At 37.2% G+C, this 27,448-nt stretch overlaps 1 protein-coding gene across 3 annotated transcripts in view; it reads left to right on the top strand.

Moving 5' to 3' along the window:
* Positions 1 to 3,617: 3,617 nt before the first annotated feature.
* The window catches only part of SCN10A (sodium voltage-gated channel alpha subunit 10), a 95,627-nt gene continuing 71,796 nt past the window's right edge, over positions 3,618 to 27,448 (top strand). For all 3 annotated transcript variants that reach the window (XM_063115266.1, XM_063115265.1, XM_063115264.1), the window contains exons 1-3: positions 3,618 to 3,887; positions 5,361 to 5,488; positions 8,416 to 8,496. In XM_063115266.1, coding sequence (XP_062971336.1) covers positions 3,618 to 3,887; positions 5,361 to 5,488; positions 8,416 to 8,496 — 479 coding nt within the window. The remainder of the gene's footprint in view (positions 3,888 to 5,360; positions 5,489 to 8,415; positions 8,497 to 27,448) is intronic.

The raw sequence follows: 27,448 nt of genomic DNA, 5'->3' as shown, positions 1-27,448 counted from the left end.
CTCTTCCAATTGGAAAGATGTGGGAGAAGGACTGGGTCTTTCTACCTACATCACATCAGTCTAAAATCCCACCAGTGGGCACAGTGTCACCCTCAACTCTGAAAACAACCTTGTCCTTGGCCAGAGGGATTCATGGTGGTCCAGTAGAATTATGGACACCTGGCATCAAGTCAGCCTCATGGCTGAGTCTGCTTTGACCTCAAGCCCCAGCTCTAGCATCCAGAAGTCTGACTTAGTCCTGTTGTCAATCTTCACCATTGTACTCCAGTGTCACTGAGGGAACCCCTGCATTGTTCCTCTAAAACTGAATCCTGCAACTCAAATTTGGTTCCAAAATATAAGTAGCTTTTCTCCTTTAGACAGAGGAGAGAAAGTTAACTTAGTCCTTGTTACTCAAAAGAGAAGAATTAAAGACATTGACTGGATTCAATAAAATCAGCAGTGTTTGAATGACATTGCATAAGTTCACCATGTTAATTAGGATGTGGACACATGAAACATAGAACTTCTAGGAGAAAAGGAAATAGGAGATAGATGTTCAATTACATATGTGAGTTGACTTTGAAAAGTTCCCTAAGAGACAGACCAAGTACAAATGGGCAGGAGGAAAGGGAGGGAGGCAGGAAAAGTCATGGGGGACATTAAGGAAGAGGGGTGGTCACAGGGGTGAGAGCTCCTCCCAGGACTACAGTATATGGGAGGACTGCTGAGAGCAAACCAGGTCTCTTTCATATGGGTATGGGAACAAGAGCTGCCTCTAGGCCTGGGGGAAGCCAGCCGGGTCTCCATTATAGAGGTTTTAGATTCAAATGCTGCCTCTACCAGCATCTGCTTGACTTTGGGGTGTGCTAAAAAGCTCTAAGAAGTCACTGGACTCAATAATATGTTTGCTTCCTTATATTTCTATGATCGGATCTGTGATTTTTGCTGCACTTTCCTAAACAAAATGTTCTTTAGCTTTTCAGTTCCTGAGCTTTGTAGTTACCTCGATCTATTGTTTACTAAATGACAGATGCTGTACTAGGCTCTGGAGAATTGATGCTGAACAGAATACATATGTTCCCAGCCCTCACTGAGCTTACAATTTAGTAGAAGAAATATAAAAGCAAGCAGAAATTACAAATCAAAGGTTTATAGAGAAATTGCAGAGTTATAGAAGCATGAAACTGGAATCCTAACACAGACTTCATATAGGATCAGAAAAGGAGGAAGTTGTCTCAAAGCTAAGAGTTAAAAAATGAGACAGGATTGGCAAAGAAAAGTTGGAAGATAAATTCAGGCAAAGGAAATAGAACAATGGAAAGACTTAAGATGAAAAACAATGGGTCAAACTCAAGAAGAAACTAATAAAAGTAGTATGGCTGATGACTACAGTGTTGGAGAGGTAAGCCCACAGTTTGGGATTTCTTAAGTGCTATGGGGAGATTTAGAAGGATATTAAATAAGGATGTAGTATAACCATACCTGCATTTTAGAAAGATCATATGGTTACAGTTGGACAGTGGATTAGAAAGGATTAAAAGGGAAGCAAACTGACCCATAGGAAGCCATTGGGATGACAGTAGCTGGACAAATATAATGGAGTGGTTGGACAGATGTGGAGAGAAGATACTGAGGAAATGGAATCAACAACACTTGATGACTGATTGTATATGAATATGAAACATAAAGGACATAACAATGACACCCAGGTTGTGGGCAGGCACAGAAATAGACATTTGGTGCCAACAGAGGGAGAGAGCCATAGAGGAAAGGCAAGGTGGAGAGATAATAGTGAGTTCATTTGGGGGCATGTTGAGTGTGAGATGCCCATGAGACACTCAAGTGGAGATGCCAAGTGAGGGTCTGAGCCCCAAAGACATATAAAAGCTGGAGATAAAGACCCTGGAGTCATCTGCATATAGGTGAGAATTGAAGACATTGAAGACATAGGAATGGATGAGATGCTCCCAGGAGGTTGTGTCCAACAGACCTGGTTTCAGTACCTGTTCCACCACTTCTCAGTAATGTGATCTTAGAAAATTAAATTTTTCTGCTCTGGTTTCTCATTTATGTATTGGAGATAATACCTCATAGGGTACAGTGATTGTTAATGTGACCCTGCATGCAGATTGCTTAATCCAGTGTCTGGAACATAATGTAATCTCAGTAAATGCTAGTTATTATCAATGCTGTTGTTATTGTTATTATTAAAAAACAAACAAAAAAAGCATAAAAGAGAGCCCCAAGATTCAAAAGCATGTATGGGAGAAGATGAGGAAGAGGAGATTGAGAAGACAAAAAGTTAGGAAAACCAGGAGAGGGTCACAGCAGCCAAGGAGAAGAGAGTATTTCAAGGGGAAAGTGGTCAAAATGGCCAATAGGACCACCAGGATAAGAACTGAGAAGGGTCTCCTGAATTTAGCCATAAGAAGGTCTCTGGTGTACTTGCAAGGAATAATTTTAGTGAGATAGAGGGCAGAGGCCAAGCTGCAAGCACTGAAGAGTGGCTGGAGACAATGAGCGGAAATGAGTCCTTTATGAAGCCCAGCACAGAGTGGGAGAAGGGAAGAGGGAGATCTGGATGGGTTGTGCATCGAGTGAAAGTTTTTAAGTCTGAAGTAGAGTTATGCATCTCTAAATGCTGATAGGAAGGAGCCAGGAGACAAGGAGGTAGAGAAAATGAGGTAGCAAGGGGAAAAGATTCTAAGCAGAGGGAAAAGATTGGTCTTCGCCAGAATGAGGGATGTTACCTCCCTGTACATGTGATAGGAGAGAAGGAGGAAAGAAGAGTGTAGGAATAGGCAAATTGGAGGTTTGGTGGCATGAAGTCAAGGAGTTCTGTTTTTCTCTGAGAACTAGGAAACATGGTCACTTACTGCAAGAGGAAACAGGGACTAGTCAGAAAACATGAAGGGTATTTGAAATCTCAGACTAGGTGAAACTGCTGACTAAGGAAACCATATGATTCTCAGGCAGTACTGATGTTCCTCATCATCCCTCAGCAGTTCAGATTCAAAAAATCTGACTTAGACTGCTCTAGCATTGTCCTAGGCATGGGATTCAGGATAAGGATAAGGGAGTGGCTAAAATGGTGGACCATGGGTCTGATCTAACTATGAAAAGAAGTGTTCAGCCATGGACAAAGAGAAAGTAACCTGGAGGTCCAAATGAAGTTTAAACAGGAACAAATGTTGAAAATGTCAATAAATAAAAGGTTGTGGTCAGAAAGTAGAATGAGACTTAAAGCAGATCATGAACCAAAACCTTTGAAGAATTCAAGAAAGTGCCTAGAGCTCAGTGGTCCTAGAAATGAGGAGAGAGGGCAGTATGGCTGCATCTGGTACTGGTGGTGGGATGTTACAAAGTGGGGAATTATCCATGACTTAGACATGCAAGGGCAGCAAAGACATGACCCCGAGGTACCTGGAGTAGGATGGAATAAATAGCCTCCCCTGAGAGCATTGCAGAAGAATGGGGTCCTGGGAGGATCCCAGCATGAGTTAAGAGAGGAGCTGGAGACAAGGGTAGGAGGAGCTGTTCTAGCAATCAAGGGATGGATGGGAGGGAGAGGGCCAATGGGCAAACTGTCATCTTTCTGTGGTTATGTCCACTCTCAGAAGAGTATAAATGAGAAGATGGAATTCCCCCTTGGGTCACTGGAAACTACCAACTTCCGTCGGTTTACTCAGGAGTCACTGGTGGAGATTGAGAAGCGAATTGCTGCCGATCAGACAGCAAAGAAAGCCAGAAACAAGTACAGGGGGTGGAAGGACAGAGAAGAAAAGCCTCGACCTGAGCTAGACTTGAAAGCCTGCAACCAGCTGCCCAAGTTCTATGGTGAGCTCCCAGCAGAACTGATTGGGGAGCCCCTGGAGGATCTAGATCCCTTCTACAGTACACACCGGGTAAGAGCTACCAGCGGAACGTCTGCTCTCAGCTCTTGCAGAGGAAGTCTCAGTCCCACCCAGCCTAGGGAGTCCTCCTGAACCCTGGGTGATGTAGCAGTCTGTTAAAGACTCTGTTAAGGAAAAATATATCTAACTTGCCTCTTTGATGCTCTCTTTAAATCATTGTTACATTTATGATAGAGACTAATTAAACCCAAATCCTAAAAGCAGACAACTGCTGCAGAGCTTGCAGATTAAGTTGGCTGTCACCTTGGGTGAGCTCTGGCCTAAGGCTCTCTGCAGGTGGAAAGCAGATATCTAGAAGTTGGGGGAGGGGAATGTGGGGAAGAGGGAAAGAAAGCAGGATGATTTAAGCCAGTGGTCCTCAAAGTATAATCTTGGAATGACTAGAGTCTTCAAATCCTTTTAGTAGGTTCATGAGGTCAAAACTATTTCATAACAATACTTCAATGTCATTCGTCTTTTTCACTCACATTCTCTTATAAATATACAGTGGTGAGTGTAGAGGTTGCTGATGGGGGATGATGTCATCACTGTAACAGCTACTGCAATGTGTGCTTGTATATTCCTGTTTTAAATATTTCTAAGTCTTTAATTTCTAATATGAGATATATATGTACACACATATTACATAAATTATATGTGCACATATATGTGTATACTTATATGTTAGTTTTTAATATGATATAGACCTACACACATATATATGGTATAAGCAAAATGGTATAAACATAAACAAAAGCTCTTTGGGGTCCTCAGTAATTTTCAAGATTAACACTTTTTGAAATCAAAACACTTGAGAACCACTAGTTTAAACAAGAGCTGCTCCATGACAATTGCCTCATCTGTATTTTATCTTAGATATTCTACACAGCAAAAAAAAAAAAAATGGTGAATGCATGTTTGGAAGTTAAGAGGAGCAGGGATCAGCCAACTCAAATATGATTTGTAGATAAAATAAAAGGCACTGGAATATCTTTCTCCCTCCTCTCCCCTGCCAAGAGCCACACCCTCCTAAGTGCTCAGAGGAAAGAAACAGGGGAGGGCTTAAGAAGCAGAGAGTTAGGAGGGGGGATACAGAAGAAATGTCACAGGACTAGGGATGGTCCTCTAGTCAGAAGAGGAATGAAATGCAATCAGAACTCCACCATCCTGCTGCCAGAGTCCTCCCCAAGGCATGATGCATCTTAGCAGCCCCAGGGTCAGTCATCTGTCCACTGAGCACCCTCAGTGGGCCCATCTTGGTAGACAGTCAGCCATGGAGACTGGGATCTTGTGGGAGTGTGAGGATCTGGCTTTCAATCCCTTTTCCTCCCTCTCTGCACCTCCGTTTGGCTCTCATGGACCTGTTGTTCCCAGAGTCCTTCTTGTTCATAAACCTGAGATGATGCCACTCAAGCTCAAAAACAAGCTTGTGTAAGGATTCTTGTTTCTCACTGGAGATCTGATTTCTGTTATGTTTTGTTTTAGACATTTATGGTGCTGAACAAAGGGAGGACCATTTCCCGGTTTAGTGCCACTCGGGCCCTGTGGCTATTCAGCCCTTTCAACCTGATCAGAAGAACAGCCATCAAAATATCTGTCCACTCATATCCTTTGCATGGTTGCTTCTTTTACATGTTAGCATTAGGCCTTGCCCATTCTGTCCAGGACCTTCCTTAGAGGATAGCAATAGAGTCTTCCTCCAATTGAATCTTGAGACAATGAAAAATTAAATTGAAAAAAATTGTTTGTCCCTTTAATGTGTCCAACACCCCAAAACAGTTCCAAGACACAGAGGAAGTGTCTGTGCAGCCCACAAGTGGTTTGGGTCCACCTCAGACTAATATGGACACAACTGTGGTTGCACAACTTGGAAAATGCCCTCTTTATGAGGGGAGTTTACCTCATGCCCCAGGCACTTCTCAACATGGTATGTGGCTGGCTCTTCTCACAACATAGCAACTAGTAAGAGGGCCCCAAGTCTTCTTCGGGCAGATGAGATAGGCATGAGTTGTTGCTCTGTGCCATAGCTGTGCTGGGGAGGGGCTGCTTACTAGGCAGAAGAGCAGTACCTCCCAGAGGGGAGGGGGAACAGACCATGATGGGCAGAGCACAGATTGTCTCAATTATACCTCATGGGTCACAGGACCCTGCCAACATCACAAATTACGCCAAAACTACCAGCAGGTTAAAAATGCAGTAGTCTAAGGTCCATGCCATAGGGAAGTATAACGATTAGAGACACAGTGGTCAAATATCTGTGTTATATTAATTACCCACCGTCAGAAGCTGCCTTTGGGTTTTTTTTCAAGGCAAGCCAAACTAGTAGAAAAAAGAGACTTTGGCTTGGTTTCCAAGAATCTTCCCTGGTGATTGTTCAAACTGAAAGTTCCCAATGACAAATTCAGCCCTGACTTCCAGGAGGTTCATGTGCAAGAAGAGCCCTGCTTCAGTTGCCTGAAAGATGGTAGCCAACCTCTTAGGAGGCTTCAGTAAAAGGGACCTCTCCTCCCCCCACCCCCACACACTGGGGCAGCTTGTTGGATTGTTGGACAGTTATCATTGAGCTAGTAACCCCAGCACAGAGTCATCTGCACACCCAACATGCAACTGCACTGCTTGATGAAGTTGCATTACATTTTCTCTTTCCATGTTTTTTTCTTTATTGGTAACCAGCAGGAATTATATTTTATGAACTGAATCTTGGATTTCCAGATTCGGCAGAAGGATATTTACTGATAATAGCAGGCTCCCATTTGTTAAGTACTCCCTAAGTGTCAATGCTATCATAGGTACAAAAGTCTTTGAGGTAGGGTTTAGCATCCCCATTTTACAGATAATGGAATTGACACTAGGAGGCATAAAGAACATTGTCCCAGGTCACACAGTTAGTTCAGAAGTCCATCCTGCATTCTGCTAAGAGCAGTATCTGCAATGAGCAAGTGGACAGTTAATGGAAATGAATTAGGGTAATTATTCTCTCAGTGTGTCAGCTCTACTTGGGTAATTGTTGCTTTTTAAAATATATATATACAATTACACAGAAATTACAAATAAAGAGAATGGCAAAATACAAACTCCTCTCTGTGAATCCTGGTTGAATTTCATCTAGATAAATAAGAAACAGCTAATTAGAAATAAAATCCCTTTAAAAGAACCAAGTGATCAGTGAATATTATTTTCATCTTGAGGTTTGATGAGTAAAAGAAATTGCTTGGTGGAATCACAGCAGGACAAAAAAGGTATTGAGGAGGTCTCCTGCTCATAAAAGTCTGCATTTATGTATTAAAATCTCATGAATTGGTAATTCTAGTCCTAAAATATACTCTTCAAGGTATGGAATTCTTGGGTTCTATTATTAATATTTCACCAAAATTATAATTTCAATCACATTCCTATGAATATTTTCATAAGTAATATTATGCATAAGATATCATATTACATTTAAAGGTTTGTAGAATTGGAGATATAACTAATTTAATCCTTGGGTTAACATTTCCTCCTATGTGAACATATTTCTTAATTTAATGGAAAATGTGGCTTAATTAATAGAATTTCCCTTTCCAAAATAGATGTGTTCCTAAGTAACTGTTGGACAAGGCACATTGAACGCATTTATAGAAAATTAAAATAGATTTAAATACTTCTGCTCAATTTGAAATTATGAAAGTTGAGTGGTGTACTCTCTCTGTAGGCCAAGCTTATCTTCAGGATTTGTTTTTCCCTTAGGAAGCATTGTTAGGAACCCAGCTGGTCCTGAGAAAAAAGTCCAAGTGGGAGAAATTATCTTTGAATTCTCCCCACCAATTTCTTCCCATCTCTTTATCCCCTTCTACTCACCATCCTTTCAATGTCTCCTTCCCTTTCTGGTAATCCCCTTGCCCATTCTCTGCTCCCAAGATTCTCCTCTCTGGCTATTCAGAGTTCTCCACGACAGCCTAAGTCTATTTGAAATTTTCTCCCTGAGCCATTATTTCACTTTCCCCTGCTGCCCCACCATTCTTAGCCAGAAGTCCATTCATCAGTGTGACAGTCTCAGCTAAGTCAGGAAAACAATCTGACTAAAGTAATCCCAAAGAAATCTTGTACCCCTCCACTTATCTCCAGCTTCCTGACTTCTCTTTGTCTTTTAGAATAAAAGAGACATTTGCCAGATGACATTTCAGGCCACCTTGTATAGTGAAATGAAGGCTTCAGAGCAGAAAGACATTTTGGAAATGGGATTCCATTTCCTTCCATCAAACAGATTTGAGTTCACATCTCAGCACCATGGTTGACTAGCTGTATGATCTTGGAAAAGTTATTTAAGTTTTGTCAGCCTGTTTTCTCAGCTTTGAAATGTAGATAATAATATCCACCTATGGGTTAGTAGTTTTAGAAATAAGGTTAGGAACTCAGTTCATGTTAGCGGTTGTTATGTGGTAAGACCATAAAGCTAATATTAGCTAAGAGTTATGAAATTAATCATTCAGCATCAAAGTGATCCTAGATGACATAAGAGAGACTGGTGATGTTCAGTTTTTCCTTAACACAGGCCTCTCAGGTGGTTCAGTTTATTTATTACAGTCACTATTTTGGTCAATTGTGTATACATGACCCAAAATGATATTCCAGAGAAAATTGAGTGAGTAAATTTGCTGTCATTATTGTGCCTTCTTCTCCTTTTGTTCTCTTCCCTTCCTTCATGTGCTGGCCTTGTTCTTTTATTTATTCTGTCAGTTCTCATTTAGGCAATACTGAATCCTATTGTCCATTTGATTTTGTAATGATTAGGTTTCTTCTTCTGTTGACTTTGTTTCATAAACACATAAATGATTTTCAGCTTCAAGGAGGTATAGGTTAATGATTCTGCACACTGGAGTCCCCTGGGGAAATTTTTAAACTACTAATACCTCGGTCCCAGCCCCAGATGGTCTAATATCATTGGTCTGGGGTGGCCTGGGCATATGAGTTTCCCTCTTCCCAACAAACACACACTCATTCACCTGCTAGGTGTATGCATGAATGAAGTTTAGAGAAGGTCTACTCTGAAAGAGAGGCAGGAGCAAGACTGAGACAGAACTAAGACAAATGGTTCTGGAATATACTTAGAAAATAACCCATGGCTGAAATTGTTTATTTAAGTTATCATGGCTCATACGCTTCAAAGTGAGCTTAATATTCCTGAGGTTATTCTATTTCTCTAGGTTAGAAGATGGAACCCTATAGTTTCAGAATATGGGGCCTTTCCAAAAACATCCTGCACCAATACATCTGGAACAGATGCCTCCACCCCAGCTTAAGTCTGACATACCTACAGATGTAAAAACAGGAGCTCTGCAAAGCTTTCTCTGTTTCCGACTTTTGTTTTTTTTTTGTTAACTGTTAACAGTAATACATGCCACAATAGAGAAATATATTCTATTTCTATTAATAGATTAAAGGATAAAAATCATCTGGCCATCTTAATTGATACTGAAAAATCATTTGATAAAGTTCAATTGCTATTTATGATTTAAAACTCAGAAAAATTGAAAAAGAAGGGAATTGCTTCACACTGATAAAGGCTAATCATTCTTATGTCGTACTTAATTGTGAACATGGAAATCTTTCCCTTTGAGATCAAAAGAAAAAGAAAAGGCACAGATGTCTGTTCTCATCAGTCCAACTTTGTAAAGGAGTTTCTAGACAGTATAGTAAGGCAAGGAAAAGAAATAAAAGATGCAAGAATAAGAAAAGTATCAAAGATGTCATAACTTACAGGTAATAAGATTGTGTAACATATAACATCCAATGTAATCTAGAGAAAAACTACTAGAATTAATAAGGGAGTATGGTAAGGTAGCTGGGTACAAATTAATATACATAAATCAGTTGCATATCTATACACTAGCAGCAAACAGAAAATAAAATAGTTTTTAAAAATACCACTTACTCTGGTATTTAAAATTGCCAACTATCTAGGTATAAGATTATCGAAGTATGAGTAAGATCTCTACAAGGAAAATTATAAAATGCATTGAATAGAATTAAAGAAAACCCAATAAACGGTGAGATATATTATGTTCTTGGATTCAAAGCCTCAATGTCGTAAAGACTCCCAAAAACGACTAATAAAGTTAATATTATTCCAAAGTCAAAATCCCAGCAGGCTTTTTTTATATTATTTGACAAACTGACTCTAAAATTTATATGAAAATGCAAAATGCAAATTATAGCTTAGATACTTTTGAGGAAATAAACAAGGTGAGAGAACTTGCTCTATGGATGTCAAAATTTACTATAGAGCTCTAATAATTGAAACAGTGTGCCACAGTGTAAGATTAGTCAGACCAGAGTATCAGAGTGGACAGCTCATAAACAGACCAATGCATGTACAGATGTTTAATTCATGATAACAGAACAGTGGGAAAAGGGCAGTCTTTAGTAAATGATGCTGAAGAGTTAGGAATCCCAATGAAAAAATCATACTTCACATCCAAATTTACACCACACATAAAAATCAATTCTAGGTGGATTAACACCTAACTTCCTTTATAAAATACAAAGACATAAAGCTTTTAGAAAGGGGAAAAGAAAACCCAAGAATATCTTTATGACCTCAGCTTAGAGAAAGCTTCATTACACATGAAATAAGAAGCACTAACCAAAGAGGAAAAGACGTATACATTTTAGTACACTAAAATTAAGAACTTCTGTTCATCAGAAGACAGTTTTAAGAGAGTGAAAAAGCAAGCCTACTGAATAGAAGATATCTACAACACATATAACTAAGCAGTGCTTATATCAAGAGTAGTGAACCCCCACAAATCAATTAGAAAAATGTCAGAGCAACCAATTATAAAATGAGCAAAAAATTTGCACAGGCACGTTACAAACATACAAATGGCCAATAAACATATGTAAGTATTCTCAACCTTTTTTATCAAGATGCAAATCAAAATCATACTGAGAGTATTACACACCGATTGTATGAGAAAAATTTTGAAGTGTGAAAACACGAAGTATTGAGAAATATATGGAGAAACAGAAACTTATACAATGCTGATGGGAGTGTAAATTTGGACAACCTAATTGGAAAGCAGTGGACATTAACTAGTAAAGATGAAAACACATATGCACTATGTTCCTCTAATTATACTCTTCGGTACCTTAACTTAACAAAAGTATGTGCTTGTGGGCACCAGAATACAGCTACAAGAAAATTTATGAGCATTACCCATAAAACCCCAAAACTGGAAACAATGCAAATGTTCATAAAGTTTTGAATACATTACATATTTCTGTTATATTCTAAAAATGAGATAATGTGCAGCACTGAAAATGAATGGACTATAGCTCCACACAACAATAAGGATGAATCTTAAGAACATAATACTGAACAAAAAAGCCTGACAAAATTCAAAAACAAGCAAAACTAAACTATTTTGTTTAGGGATGCATACTTAGGAAATAAAAATATAAATAAAGTAAGACAAGAAAAAGTACCAAGAATGAGAATAGTCACCTCTAGGGCAGAGGAGAAAGAATGTAATTGGGAAGGGCCTTGTGAAGTGCTCCTAATGTTCCATTTGTTGACATGAACAGTTTGTCAAACAAGCCACTATGGACTGAATTGTGTCCCGCCAAAAATGCATATGTTGAAACTCTAACTCCCCGTGTTAATGTGTTGGAGATAGGGCCTTCAAGGAAATGATTGAGGTTAAAAGAGGGTGGAGCCCTTATCTGATAGAACAGGTGCCCTTATAAGAGAAAGAGACATCAAGGTTCTCTTCCCACCATGTGAGGACACAGGGAGAAGGCAGCCACCTATGAGCCAAGAAGAGGGTCCTTACCAGACCCCAACCATGCTGGCACTCTGATCTCAGACTTCCAGCCTCTAAAACTGTGAGAAAGTAAATTTCTGCTGTTTAAGCCACCCAGTTTACTTTGTTATGGCAGCAAGACCTGACTAGTACACAAAAATTCATTTCAAAACAACGAATTTATGTTTCATGTGTATTTTTACCATGCACATTACATATCATAATAAAAAGCTTAAGAAACAAAATAATTTTTAAAAAATAAATGACCATTGCATAACATGCAGAATACATGGGTATTCTGAGAAACTATAAAATCATATTTAATATGGCTGATATCATGCAGCATGAAAAATTTCTATTCTACTTCCTAACTTTTCTTTTTTTAAAGATGACCGGTAAGGGGATCTTAACCCTTGACTTGGTGTTGTCAGCACCATGCTCTCCCAAGTGAGCCATGGGCTGGCCATCTACTTCAAAACTTTTAATGCAAGGCATCTTTTCTCAAAATGAGTTATTTTGGAGTTATTTGGGGATTCTGATTAAATACAGAAGATAGCAGGCACATGTTTTACTCCACCTCTCAAAATGCCAATAAAATGACAGCATGAAATAAGAACAGTATAAATATACAAGAACAAAGAGAAGAAGAAAGGAAAACACAGAGGACAAAAGATGTCAAAACAGTCTTGGAAGACCAAAAGTGGGTGTAAGAGTGGTAAATTGCTTAGCAGAGCAGAACTGTTAAACCATAGTGCCTGTGGAAGGGGATAAAAATGAAGATGAAGGCATTTTACCTCCTACAAATCCTAGAGGCCCTGGAAATGTTGACATGATACAAATAGCAAAATATGGGAGCAGAAAGAAGAAAGAATGTGGGAGCAGAGTATGTTCACTTATTGCTGCTTCAATAATAGCAAGAAATTAAGGAGTATTTAAAAAATTGATAAATCAAGGTTGATAAATCAAGAAATGGAAAAATAATTATATTCAACAGTACTAAGGTAAGCATGAAAAAGATAGTTTTAACAGTCAGATGACAGATAAAACAGATGGGAAATGAAAGAGAATTACCAATTGGAAATAAGAGATATTGTTTAAAAAATAGCATACTAAGGGCAATGTATTGCAGTTTTAATTGTAATTATACATCTATAATGATAAGTTAGTACTCATAAAGGTAATCATTAGAACAAAAATACAAACTCTTCTAAATATCAGAAAAATTGTACACAAACAAACAAAGCAAATAAAACATACCAGATAACAAAATATTTTTAAAACTATAAAGTAACATAAGCAACTAAGACCAAGCAAATCTGTCAAGTCAGTAAAAATAAGTGAATTTGACTCACCTATTTTAAAAAATTAATATTATATTACAAAGCAATATTCAACTCTGTGTTGAATAAGAAAGAAACATCTCAAAGTGATTTAGAAGGGCTGGAATTAAAGAATGGGCAAAGACATAAGCAAAGGCAAAGAGAAATAAAGCAGGAGCCAAGATCTTAATATCAGAGAAAATGGAATTTAGGCCAAAAAGCATTAAACAGGACAAAAATGACACTTTGTAATGCTAAATAATCCATAACAGGAATTTATATCTTTGCAACAAATAATGTGGCAATAATATTTATAAATCAAAAATTATAAGAGTAAAAGAATAAATAGACAAAAACATATAAGCAACAAAATGACAATATTGTTAGATAATAATAACAAAGTCAGGGAAAAAATCAGAAGCCTTTCCACTTGGTAATTTTAAAACCTCTCAGAAAGAACTGTTGGATGAAAGGCAAACTACAAATGAAAATTTAAGAATTTCTTGGGAAGAAAAGATTTTTTAAAAAGTTTCATCAAAACCTATCTATGTGCAATTAAAGACATGCTCAGGGTATAATTCACAGTGTTGAAGTATAGAATATTTATATTAGTAAAAAATGAAAAGAAATTATTTAAGTATCTAACATAAAACTAGAAAAAGAATAATAAAGTAAATAAAAGAAAAACAGAAGGAAGAAATTAATAATTATAAAAGAAGAAATAAATTAGAAAATAGAAAATCAGTAGAACTAATCAATTCAAAAACTTTTGTAAAAAATATACATAAGAACTTTATACCAAAAATGACAAAACAGTATAGAGAGAAATTTTAAAGCACCTAAATAAATTTAAGGATATCTAGTATTAATTAATTAGAAGATTCTATTGTTAAAATGTCAATGCTGCCCAAATTAATCTGTAGATTCAATGAAATCCCAATAAAAATCCCAGCAGCAGCTGTTTTGTAGAAATTGGCTGACTAGATTTTACCTGCATGGATAAAGCAAAATTTATTTAACTATTTTTCTGTTGATAGACATTCATGTTGATTCTTATAACATAATGCTTATATTTTACCATCACAATTAATTCTTTGGTGAATATCGTTACCCACATATCTTTGTACAGATAATGTGAGTAAAACTGCAGGATGGAATCCTGGAAGTGAAATTGCCAGGCCAAAGATATGTACAATTTTAATTTTTGAGATACTGCCAAATTGTCTCCCAAAGTTGTATCAATTCTCATTATCACTAAATATTAAATACATTCTTTATCAGATTTTATGTTAACTGCATTATTGACACAATTTCCTTTATAAACACACTTGAAAAATACAAAATATAAAAATCTACCTATATGGTCCTAGTTCTGGAAATTTATTTGACAGGTACTGAATGATGCTGAGTATCCTTGGCCTTGTGGAGGTGATTAGTCTAGATTTTATTTTTGAAATGCAAACTGATAATAGCCATTAGTTGTTTACTATGTTGCTGGGAACCCAAGGGAAGAAAGTATATGTCCTAGGGATAGACTGGGGCTCCAAAGATCATGCTCGGTAGTTTTGACAAAAAATTAAACTGTAGCCAGTGAGGAATCAGAAGCCAATCCTATTACCATGTTCTTGATATAATCTTTTGGTCACAAGTGGTTTCCTTCACTTAATCTTCCCTCCCTTCCATTATCCCTCCCTGAAACATTACTTTGCACTGTTACCTGCTGACAATGGTAACTCCCTGCCTGCCTGCCTATCTGTCTGCTTGTGAAAAGATATATGTTCCATTTTTGAATTTCTTCTTGTGCTCAGAAAGAAACTAGATTCCCTGGGACAAAAGTGGGAAGAATATGCCAGACTGGACACCAGGAGGAGATGAAAAGTACAGTGTTAACAGTGTCCAGAGCAGAACTTTCGCCTGTCCCCATACCCTGGGATCACACAGAATCACTGAAGGGCTGTCTTTGATGGCCTTAGGACACCATCACTAACCATGCCAAGATTCTGGAAAAACATTTGACAAATTACAGCAATTTGGTTGCAGGGAAAATCACAGTGTAAAGATGAATGATTTCTCACCTGGGAAAGAACATGTGAAGTGAAACTAAACTTATGGCAAGTAGGGAAATAGGCATCTGACACAGCATGCACATACTATTGTTTTGTGTCTTTTCAAATTTATAGGAATGCTATTATGTTGTATGAATGCTTTATCTGGTGATTTTGAAAAATCAGTACTATGCTTTTGAGATTTGTCTAAATAGATGCATGTTTACCTAATTCATGCATTTTTTACACTATATAATATTTCATAAAGGTATTCTCTTGTGTTTTGTTCTAAAACTTATAGTTTTTATTTCTATGTTTAGGTATTTCATTCTCTTAGAATTTATTTTTTGTATGTATGATATGAGATACACTTCTAATATTTTTCCATATGGATTATCCCAACATCATTTTTTTTTAATGATAGAAAAACTGAATAAAATTGGGAGTTGATTTTTTAAAAAGATACACAAAATTAACAAATCTTTAGCTAAGAGGAAAAAGAGACAACCAAAATAAGAAAGAAAATAACAACCAAAAAGAAAAAAGAAAACATTACAACTGATGTCACAGAAATAAATAAAAATAAATAAATTATAGCAAACTGCTATGAACAATTTTTTTTTTTTTTTTGGCTTAAACAACAGAAATTTATTTCACAGTTCCAAAGGCTGGAAGTCCAAGGTCAAGGTGTCAGACAGGTGGGCTTCTGATGAGACCTCTCTTCCTGGCTTGCAGATGGCCACTTTCTAGCTGTGTCCTCACAAGGCGTTTCCTCTCTCATGGAGAGAGCTCTCTGGAATCTTTTCTTCTTATAAGGACACCAGTCCTGTTGGATTAGGGCCCACTCTTTTTTTTTTTTTTTCATGGTCAATCTTTTATTATTTGTGTCCATCCACTTTCTGCCTTTCCCCTAGATTGTTTTGAGTAAATCCCAGTGTCATAGCATTCATCTGTATGTATTTCAGTATGTGTCTCTAAAAGATAAGAACTCTTATAAAGACATAATGTCAGTATATAATTACATCATAAAAATCAGTAATAATTCACTAATATAATCAAACATTAACTATGCTTAGATTTCACCAGTTCTCTTCCCCTCCCTCTTTCTTTCTTACAATTAATTTGTTTACATCAGGATCCAAACAAGTTCTGCTTGTTGCATTGGTTGCTATGTCAGCTGTCTCTTAAGTTTCTTTTAACTTATAGGTTCCCCCTTCATCTAATTTTTCCCCTTTACTCCATAAAGTTTCCAAAGGTTTGGATTTGCTGGCTCCATCCCAGTACTGTCATTTAACATGTTCCACTGTTCACTGCATTTCCTGGTGATGGATTGCTGGATCCTGAGGCTTGGTCTCAATCAGGTTAGATTTGGCTTCAGGGGTGTATGTTCTTACTGCAGGAGGCCCATTATGGCTGATCATCTCTGTGATGTTAGCAGATATTGATGATGATTTACTGGATCCATTATTTCAATAGAGGGTTGCAAAATACCGCATTGTAATTATTTTATTCCCTATTTACTTGCTGGGATACTTCAATAGACAGAAATGTTCCCTCTTCAGCTATTTGTGGTTACCCTGTGGAAAAATTCATATAGGTAAGACAGGACCAATGCCTGACTCTTCCCTTTTACTTACTAGTTTTCTAAAAATTAATTGTTTTCCTGTCATCTTCCAAAGAGACAGTTTTCTGGCTTTTGTTTCATTGTCATTATGGTTTTTTGTGGTGGTGAGATATAGTTTCTCTCTCCTTCTTGTTTGCATTTTTGTTCTACCAGTGGGTTTTGTTCTTTCTTGTGTACTTACAGTAGTGATTATCATTTTTCCAATTCCAGATGCAAGACTCTGTTGAGGATTTCCTGCAGGGATGGTCATGTGGTAGTGAACTCCAGCAGTTTTTGTTTGTCTGGAAAATACACTATTTCTCCCTCATTTCTGAAGGATAACCTTGTTGGGTATAGTATTCTTGGCTCGTAGTTTTTATCTTTTAGTATTGTGAGTATATCATCCCATGTTCTTCTGGCCTGTAGTGTTTCTGTTGAGAACTCTGCTGTTATTCTAACAGGGATTCCCTTGTAGGTGACTCGATGCTCTTCTCTTGCTGCTTTTAGAATTCTTTCTTTGTCTCTGAGCTTTGCCGGTTTGACTATAATGTGTCTTGGAGAGGATCTTTTTGGGTTGAATCTGTTTGGGGATCTTTGAGCCTCCTGGATCTGAAGATCCGTGTTTCTCTGTATACCCATATACCTGGGAAGTTTTCCATTATTATTTTGTAGAAAAGGTTTTCAATGCCTTTTCCTTTCTCCTCCCCTTCTGGAACAGCCACAATTCAAATGTTTGTGCACTTGAGGTTGTCTGCTAGCTCTCTTAGATTTTCTTTATTTTTTAAAATTCTTTTTTACCTTTTCTTTCCACCTGGGTTACTTCAAAAAGACTATCTTCAAGATCAGAAGTTATTTCTTCTGCTTGTTCTAGCCTGCTGCTTAAGCTCTTGGTTGTGTTTTTTATTTTGTTTAGTGCATCTTTCAGTTCCATGAGTTTTGCTACATTCTTTTTTAAGGTATTAATCTCTTTGTAAATTTCCTCCTTCATGTACTGGATTTTTTTCTCATTTCATTATGTTGTCTAACTGAGTCTTCTCATATCTCAGTGAGTTTCCTTAAGATTGATGCTTGGAATTCCTTTTCAGTCATTTCAAGCATTTCCTGCTCTATAGGGTCTGGTATTTGAGAATTACTGTATTTTTTTGGTGTCGTGTTCTCTTGGATTTTCATATTTCCAGTATCTCTATGTTGATGTCTGGTCACCTGGTAGAGCAGCTGCTTCTATTACTCTTGTGTGGGCTTTGAGGAGATATACTTCCTCATCTTTTTCCAGTCTCTGCTAGTGACCTTCCATGTGTCAATGCAGGCAAGTGTCTGATGGGCCACCTGCATGGTGGCTATGGCAGTGGCTGTGGTGGACCACCCACATGGAATTGGTGTTTTTGGTGTACTCCTTGTCTGTTTCTGGACAGGGGTTACTGCCTTTGGCTCCTGCCTAGGACCCTAGGCATGCTCCTTGCCTGCTTCTGGGTAATGGGGGCTGCCATTGGCTCGTTCCCCAACATCTCTTTCAATAGATCATAATTTCTCAAGTGGTTCCTACTACTAACTCTGTCATGCACCAGAGTCCCATGCCTGTTTGAATCTGTATCTCCCAGTAATCAATTTGTGACTCCCTGAGTCAACACCACACTGATTTAAATGCTTTAGAATGAGAATTGATTTGGTTGATTCTTGTGTCCCTCCTTATTTGTCTCCTTGAAAACTATATTTCTTCTTGTTTCTTTACTTTTCAATATCAATTTGAGTCATATTTTCAAGCTTTTTTCTTACAACTCTGTGAAACTTTGATTGGAAATGCACTGAACTTATTTATTACCACAGGAAGAATCACCACACTTACAATATAAAGCCTTCCCACATATCAGTATGGCAGATCTCTTAATTTATACAGACCTTTTTTTAATTATTGAAACATAGTAGATTGTACATATCTCTGTGGTAGAGCATTTAATATCAGTACCTGAGTGCAATACATGATGCTCAAATTAGGATAATTAGTATATTCAGCAGTACACAATGCAATCATTTTGGGGGGCCCTTTACCAAATTCTCACTAACCAACCCCCTTCCCACCTCTGGTAACCTAGTTCTGTATTCTCCTTTTGAAAATTCAGTGAATTATTGGGATTGTTGTATCTTTCTTTTTTAATTTATTTGTTTGCTTTTTTAGTTTCCACTTAGGAGTGCGGCCATGTGGTATTTCTTTTTCTGTGTCTGGCTTATTTCACTTAACATAATTTTCTCTAAGTTCATACATGTTGCTGTAAATGGCAGAATTTCATTCTATTTTTATGGTTCAGTAGTGTTCCATTGTGAATATAAACCACATTTTCCTTATCCAGTCATCCATCAATGGACATTTAAGTTGGTTCCAACTCTTGCCTATTGTAAATAGAGCTGCAATAAACATAGGAATGCAGGTATCCCTTCAACATGGTGATTTCCATTCCTTTGGGTATACACTCAGCAGTAGGATTGCCAGATCATATAGCGCTTCTATCTGCAGTTGTTGAGGAACCTCCATACTGTGTCCATAGTGGCTGCACTAATTTACAGTCACAGCAACCGTGCAGGAGGGTTCCCCTTTCTCAACATCCTCACCAGCACTTGTTATTCTCTGTCTTTTTGACAATAGCCAGTATAAGTGGGATGAGATGACATCTCAGTGTGGTTTTGATTTGCATTTCCCTGGTGCTTAGTGATGTTGAGCATTTTTCCATGTGACCGTTGGCCATTTGTACAACTTCCTTTGAGAAGTGTCTATTTTTTAATCAGGTTGCTTGTTTTTTTACTAAGTTGTTTAAGTCCCTTAATATTGTGGATATTAATCCCTTGTCAGATGCATAGTGTGCAAAAATTCTTTCCCATTCTGTAGGCTGTCTTTTCACTCTGTTGATTGTTTCTTTTGCTGTGCAGAAGCTTTTTAGTTTGATATAATCCCATTTGTTTATTTTTTCTTTTGTTGCCTGTGCTTTGGGGTCTTACTCATAAAGTCTTTGCCCACTCCTACTTCCTGAAGTGTTTCCCCTATGTTGTCTTTTAAGAGTTTTATAATTTCAGGTTTTATGTTTAGTCTTTAATCCATTTTAAGTTGATTTTAGTATATGGCAACAGCTATGATCTAGTTTCATTCTTCTATATATGGATGTCCACTTTGCCCAGCACCATTTGTTGAAGAGGGAGTCTTTTCCCCAATGTGTGTTCTCAGTGCCTCTGTCAAAGGTCAGTTGGCTGTAAATATGTTGGTTGATTTCTGGACTATTCTGTTCCACAGGTTGGAGCATCTGTTTTTATGCCAGTACCATGCTGTTTTGGTTACTATAGCATTGTATTCTAATTTGAAGTCAGGCAGTATAATGCTTCTGGATGTATATATTTATTTATTTACCTATCTATCTATCTGTCTATCTGTCTATCTGTCTATCTATCTATCTATCTATCTATCTATCTATCTATCTATCTGCTCAGGATTGCTGTGGTTATTAAGGGTCTTTTGTTGTTCTGTATGAATGTTAGCATTGTTTTCTATTTCTGTGAAGAACGTCATTGGTATTTTGATAGGGATTGTATTAAATCTGTAGATTGCTTTGGGTTGTATGGACATTTTTAAAATGTTAGTTCTTCTAATCCAAGAGCATGGAATGTCTTTCCATCTTTTTGTGTCCTCTTTAATTTCTTTCTTTTAATTTCTTTGATTTGTAGTTCTCATTGTAGAGATCTTTCAACTCCTTGGTTAATTTGATTCCTAGGGGTTTTGTCTGTTTGCTTGCCTGTTTGTTTGATGACTATTGTATATGGACTTGTTTTCTTGATTTCTTTCTCTGCTAGTTCATATGGGAGCATAAAAATGCTACTGATTTTTGTGTGTTAATTTTGTATCCTGCAATTTTACTGAAATCAGCTAAGAGTTTTTTGGTAGAGTCTTTAGGTTTTTATACATATAGGATCACATGATCTGCAAACAGGGACAGTTTGGCATCATCTTTTCCAATCTGGGTGCCCTTTATTTTTTTCTCTTGCCTGATCATTCTGGCTAGTATTTCCAATACTATGTTAAGTAGGAGAGGTGAGAGTGGGCATTCTTGTCTTGTTCCTGTAAAGCTTTTCTCCATTCAGGATGATATTGGCAGTTTGTTTGTGTTATATGGCTTTTATTGTGTTGAGATAATTTCCTTCTACTTCGAATTTGCTGAGAGACTTTATCATGAAGGGATGTTGAATTTAAAAAATTTTTTGGACATCTATTGAGATAATCATGTAATTTTTGTCCTTGATTTTATTGATGTGTTGTATCATATTTATTGACTTGTATATGTTGAACCATCCTTGCATCCCTGGGATGAAACTCATTTGATCATGGTGTATCATTTTTGATGTATTGCTGCATTTTGTTTTCTAATATTTTGTTAAGGATTTTTGCATCTGTGTTCATCAAAGGTATTGGCCTGTATTTTTCTTTTTGCTGTATCTTTGTCTGGTTTTGGTATCAGGGTGATGCTGGCCTCATAGAATGAGTTTGGGAGAACAGCCTCTGTTTCAATTCTTTGGAATGGTTTGAAGAGAATTCGTATTGATTCTTCTTTAAAGATCTGGCAGAATTCATCAGTAAAGCCATCCAGTCCTGGCTTTTTGCTTTATTGGGAGACTGCTGACTCCCACTTCAATCTCCATGTTATTGGTCTGTTCCAGTTTTCTATTTCTTCCTGTTTTAGTCTTGGTAGTTTGCATGCATCCAGAAATTTATCCATTTCCTCCTGGTTTTTAAATTTGCTGATGTATGGTTGTGTATAATATTCTCTAATGATTCTTTGTATTTCTGTGGTATCAGTTGTAATGTCTCCTTTTTCATTTCTGATTTTTGTTATTTGGGTCTTCTCTCCTCTTTTTAGTTAGCCTAGCTAATGGTTTTTCTATTTTGTTTACCTTCTCAAAAAACGAACTTTTGTTTCATTATCTTTTGTATCATTTTGGGAGTCTCTATTTAATTTAGATATGCTCTGATTTGAATTGTTTCTCTCCATCTACTAATTGTAGGATTGGATTGTTCTTGTTTTCCTAGTTCTTTGAGGTGTAGCATTAGGTTGTTTAAAATCATTCCATTATTTTGATGTAAGCATTTATCACAATAAGCTTCCCTCTTAGTTCTGCTTTTTCAGTATCCAACAGGTTTTGGTATGATGTGTCTTTATTTTCATTAGTTTCAAGAAATTTTTTGATTTCCTGCTTAATTTCTTCTTGGACCCAAAGGTCGTTCAGGAGTCTGTTGTTTAATTTCCATGTATTTGTGTAGTTTACAGTGTTTCACTTGCTATTCATTTCTAATTTTAAACCATTGTGGTCTGGAAAGATACTTGAAATGATTTCAATTTTTAAAAAATTGTTTAGACTTTATTTGTGACCTACTATGTGGCTTATCTTCGAGAATGTTCTATGTGCTGATGAGAAGAATGTATATTCTGTAGTTATTGTATGAAATGTTCTGTAGATATCTGCCAAGTACAATTGGCTTAAAGTGTATTCCAAATCCTGTGTTTCTCTGTTGATTCATTGCCTAGATGATTTGTCCAATGCTGAGAGAGAGTTGTTCATGTCCCTGACTATTATCATATTGGTGTCTCTTTCTTGTTTGTTTTATGTATATGCTGTTCCAGTGTTGGGTGCATATGTATCTATGATTATCATGTTTCCTTCCTACATAGATCTTTTTATCATTATATAATGGCCTTCTTTGTGTCATTTTACAGCCTTGGGTTTAAAGACTATTTTGTACAATATAAAAATGACTACTCCTGCTTGTTGCTGGTTTCCAGTTATGTAATATATCTTTTTTCACCCCTTCATTGTTAGTCTGTGTGTGTCTTTACAGGTGAGGTGAGTCTCTTGTAGACTGCATATAGTTGGGCCTAGCTTTTTAACAGTCAGTCAGTCTGTTTATTTTGAGTGAGGAATTTAATCCATTTATGTTTAGGGTTGCTTTTGAAAGGTATTGTATTATTCCTGGAATTTTATTGTTTTTTATTTGGGTGTTTTGAATATTTTTTGCTCCTTTATTCCCCTTGTATTGTTTGTCTTTGGTGTTTATGGTTTTTCAAGGTGGTAAGATATAGTTTTTTTCTCTTTCTTGTTTCCGTATTTGTTCTACCAATGGGTTTTGTTCTTTCTCGTGTATTCATGGTAGTGATTATCATTTTTTGGATTCCAGAAGTAGGACTCCCTTGAGGATTTCTTGTAGGGCAGGTCATGTGATGGTGAACTCCAGCAGTTTTTGTTTGTCTGGAAAATACACTATTTCTCTCTCATTTCTGAAGGATAGGCTTGCTGGGTGTAGTATCCTTAGCTGGCTGTTTTTTCTATTATTATTTTGAATATGTCACCCCATTTTCTTCTGTCCTGTAAAACTTCTGTTGAGAAGTTTGCTGTTAGTTTGATGGGGACTCCCTTGTAGGTGGCTTGACTTTTTTTTTTTTTTTTTTTTTGCTGTTTTTAGGATTCTCTCTTTGTCTTTGAGTTTTGCCAGTTTGACTATAATGTGTCTCAGAGAGGGCTTTTATGAATTGAATCTGTTTGGGGATCTTTGACCTTCTGGTTATGAAGATCCATGTCTCTATACCTGGGAAGTTTTCTGCTATTACTTTTTTGAATATGTTTTCAATGTCTTTTCCTTTCTCCTCCCCTTTCAGACCCCCATGATTCAGTTTGTGCACTTATAGTTGTCTGCTAGCTCTTTTAGATTTTCTTCAGTTTTTTTATTCTTTGTTTTTTGTTTTTGGTTTTTTTTTTTTTTTTTTTTTTTTTGGTCCACCTGGGCTAGGCTATTTTGAAAAGATGGTCTTCAAGACCAGAAATTCTCTCTTCTGCTTGATCTAGCCTGCTGCTTAAGCTCTTGATTGTGTTTTTTATTTCATTGAATGAATCCTTCAGTTCCAGAAGCTCTGCTACATTAATTTCTGTATAAATTTCCTCTTCAATATACTGGATAGTTTTTCTCATTTCATGTTGTCTAACTGAGTCTTCTTATATCTCATTAAATTTCCTTAAGATTGTTGCTCAGAATTCCTTTCCAGTCATTTCAAGGGTTTCCTGCTTGATGGGGTCTGTTACTTTTATTGTATTCCTTTGGTGGCATCATATTTTCTTGTTTGTCTTTTTTGTTTTGTTTTGTTTTGTTGTATTTCTAGTATCTCCTCATCAATGTCTGGTCATCTGGTAGAGCAGTTGCTTCTTTCGTTACTCTGGAGTGGGCTTTGAGGTAAGAGACTTCCTCCTGTAGATGTGTTTTACATTGACCATTGAGTAGGGTATTTTAGTATTGGTTCTGGGTAGATGCAGTGGTGTAGTCTCCATGTGGGTACTTTGGCCACATTCAGTGTTGGAGTTGCATGTGAGTTCCTCCATGGTCTAGGCACTGGGACACTTAGTGATTTCTTGCTGAGGTTAGTGACACTGTGTTGGTTCATCAAGGATGTGGGTGAACTCTTGAGTTCTTGGGAGAAGTGCCTGGGTGCTCTGTCACTCATTTGCTGAGGTGGATGACCCTAGGAAGGCTTGTTGACACCTCAGCTAGTGTCCCATAACCCTGAGGGGTGCACTGGGGTAGCCTGGAGCTCCTAAGTTTGAATGGGTGACCCTGTGAAGGATTTGTCTTTCCTGTTTCCTACAGGCAGAGGCTTCTCCTGAGTCCTTGCTTTCCCCAGTTGGGGGATGGGTGGGTGGTGACTAGGAATTTTCTTCCTCACTCTATTTGGCTATACTGGGTTTCTGCACTCTCTGGGGCTTCCATGTGTGTCTCTTTCCAGATTGAGGCAGTTTCGTGTGCTGCACTAGTGCAAGCGCACTACTGCAGGGGGTAGTGTAATTCCCCTTATAGGTTGGGCCACTGGGTCATGGGTCTGCCCTCATTCATCTTCCCTGGGCTGCACTGGTGACCATCCTTGTGTCCATGCAGTTGAGTGCTTGGTGGGCCACCTGCATGGCAGTGGTGGCTGCTGTGGCAGTTGTGGCTGCTACAGTGGTGGTGGGAAGCCCTTGTGGTGGCAGTAGTGGCAATCTACCCTTGCAGTGTTGGTGGCTGTGGCAGTGGCTATTGCAGCAGTGGGCAACATGATGGTGCCCCATGCTTCTTCCCTCTGCCAGTGCCCTCATCTCCTGAGGTCCCCATGCTCCTGTTGACTGTAAGCAGCAGCTGCCCTCAGCCCAAACTTTCTTTTATATTCTTCCATAACATTTTATAATGTCTTATCCATATATTACAATTTTGGTTGCCCTTTTGAATATTTTATCGCTAAATTATGTTAATGTTATTAATTTCTGTATATTGATTTTGCATTCAGCAACTTTGCTGAGCTCTTTAACAAGTTACTTTTCTCTATAGATTCTTTTGGATTTTCTATTGAGACAATTATATCATCTGCAAATAGTGATGAACTTGTTTCTTCCTTCACAATTCTAATACCACTTGTTTATTTTTCCTGTCTTATTTAACTGGCCAGGATGGTTAGCACAATGCTGAATCAAAGCTATAATAGTGAGCATATTTCTTTTGCTCTTGATTTTAAACAGTATGCTTGTAATGTTTTACTATTATCATGATGTCTATGGGATTCTTGTCATTACTTTTTATCAAACTGGAAATTTCATTCTACTTCTGTTTTGTTAAGTTTTTTATTATAGATGAGTGTTGGCATATATTTATTTATTTATTTATTTATTTATCTGTTAATATAGTAAATTACATTAGTGGGTTCACTAATGTATTTTTAGTCGTTCCAGTTAGATCATTTTGCTGGACTCAATTTGCTAGTATTTCATTTGATCTATTTTGTTAAGTGAGGCTGGCTTATAATCTTTCATCCCTTTGGGTTCCTTCAACTCTCTGCCTCACTGTCTTCCTTCTGTGTCATCCCTGAGAACTTCATATGCTTCTTACCACTTTTTGCAGAACAATTCAGCTCTTTCCATTCCCTGCAATATTTCTCAACAAGTAATCTACGGATCACTCAACAGTCTCTAAGTTATTTGACAGATTCTGAAGAAAAACAATGCAATTAAAATTTAATGCACATATAATTTTAAAATCAGAAATGTAAGAACAATCATGATTCTCACAGAATTTCTGACTTTTTATGTTCTTAAAAGCAATGTATGTCTTCAAGGGCTGACTTAGTGTATACTGGTTAACATTGAGTTAATGATATGCAGTTTATGTTGACTAGTGAATTTTATTGACAGTTGTTTACATTTGTTAAACTGTATTTGCTATTGTTACTGTTGCATTGCATAATATCAAAATTCACAAAAATAAATCATCATTTCAAAAGTGGTTTGCTGAAGTAGAACAATAATGGCAAAAATAGAAATATAAATTCTACAACATGAAATAAGTTCATGGGTATAAGTAGTGAATGGGCTCCATCATAAATATAAAATGTTATATTTGTCTGTCATGAGACAAGTGGACCGAATTTAAATAATTTCACAAAAACAAACAAAATGATTTAGAAAAATAGCAATCATAACAATAAATAGTGATAATTGAATTTTATCAGACCAATGATCCTTTTGTCCTAGTATCCAGTTTATTATCTGTTCACTTTTTTTGTCAAATAATGATATAAATCTACCAAAACTTCCTTGTTATTTTCCAATAAAACTTATCAACCTCACTTTTAAACCAATTGGCTGTCTCTAGTACAAGCACAAAATAAGGTTCTCCAGTACAAGATTGTCAAAATTTCATGTTAAAAGTTGAGAAGACATCAAACCTACAGACTCATCATTCATCCTCATGTCAAAAACGAGCACAGTTGAACTCACTGGTAAGATGTGAAACCAGCTTCAAAATAAATTACAAATATTGTGGTTGAAAAGGAAAAACAAAAAATTTTGGCAGAATTTCTTTTTCAGAACTTTTATATTCCTTATAATGTGACTGACATTTCAAATCAATGACTCTTACATATGTGAACAAACAGACATTTTACTTCATAGTTGAACAAAACTATGAATAAATCAGTTGTCAGCATATGTTCAGTACATATGTGAGAGAGAAGTGGTCAGTGACTTCTTATCCTATTTATCATGAAGCTAATTTGAAAAGGAGATTTATAGTTTAATTAAATATTCATTTTAAACTATGAAACAGACTTTAAAAGGTATGTCGGCTTGTACAGCAGTGTTCATAGCAGCATTATACACAAGAGCCAAAAGGTGGAAATAGTCCAAATGTTCATCAACAGATGAATGGATAAACAAAATGTTTACCATGGAACGTTATTCAGCCTTAAAAATGAGTGCGATTCTGATACATGCCACAACATGGATGAACTTTGAAAAAACATAAGCTAAGTAAAATAAGCCAGACACAAAAGGGAAAACATGTGATTCCACTTGCACAAAGTACCTAGAATAGGCAAATTCACGGACACAGTAAGGTGACTAGAGTTTGCCACGGAGCACGAATGCGGAGTCATTGTTTAGCGGGTAGGAATGGGGGGTCGTTGTTCAGTGGGTAGGAATGGGGAGTCGTTGTTCAGTGGGTAGGAATGGGGAGTCGTTGTTTAGTGAGTAGGAATGGGGAGTCGTTGTTCAACGGGTAGGAATGGGGAGTCGTTGTTTAGTGAGTAGGAATGGGGAATCGTTGTTCAGCGGGTAGGAATGGGAAGTCGTTATTTAGTGGGTAGGAATGGGGAGTCGTTGTTTAACGGGTAGGAATTGGGAGTCGCTGTTTAACGGGGAGGAATGGGGAGTCGTTGTTTAGTGGGTAGGAATGGGGAGTCGTTGTTTAGTGGGGAGGAATGGGGAGTCGCTGTTTAACGGGTAGGAA

This window comes from Cynocephalus volans, chromosome 11 (assembly GCF_027409185.1).
Source record: "Cynocephalus volans isolate mCynVol1 chromosome 11, mCynVol1.pri, whole genome shotgun sequence".
Classification (NCBI taxonomy): Eukaryota; Metazoa; Chordata; class Mammalia; order Dermoptera; family Cynocephalidae; genus Cynocephalus; species Cynocephalus volans.
This window is presented reverse-complemented; position numbering and strand designations above follow the sequence as displayed.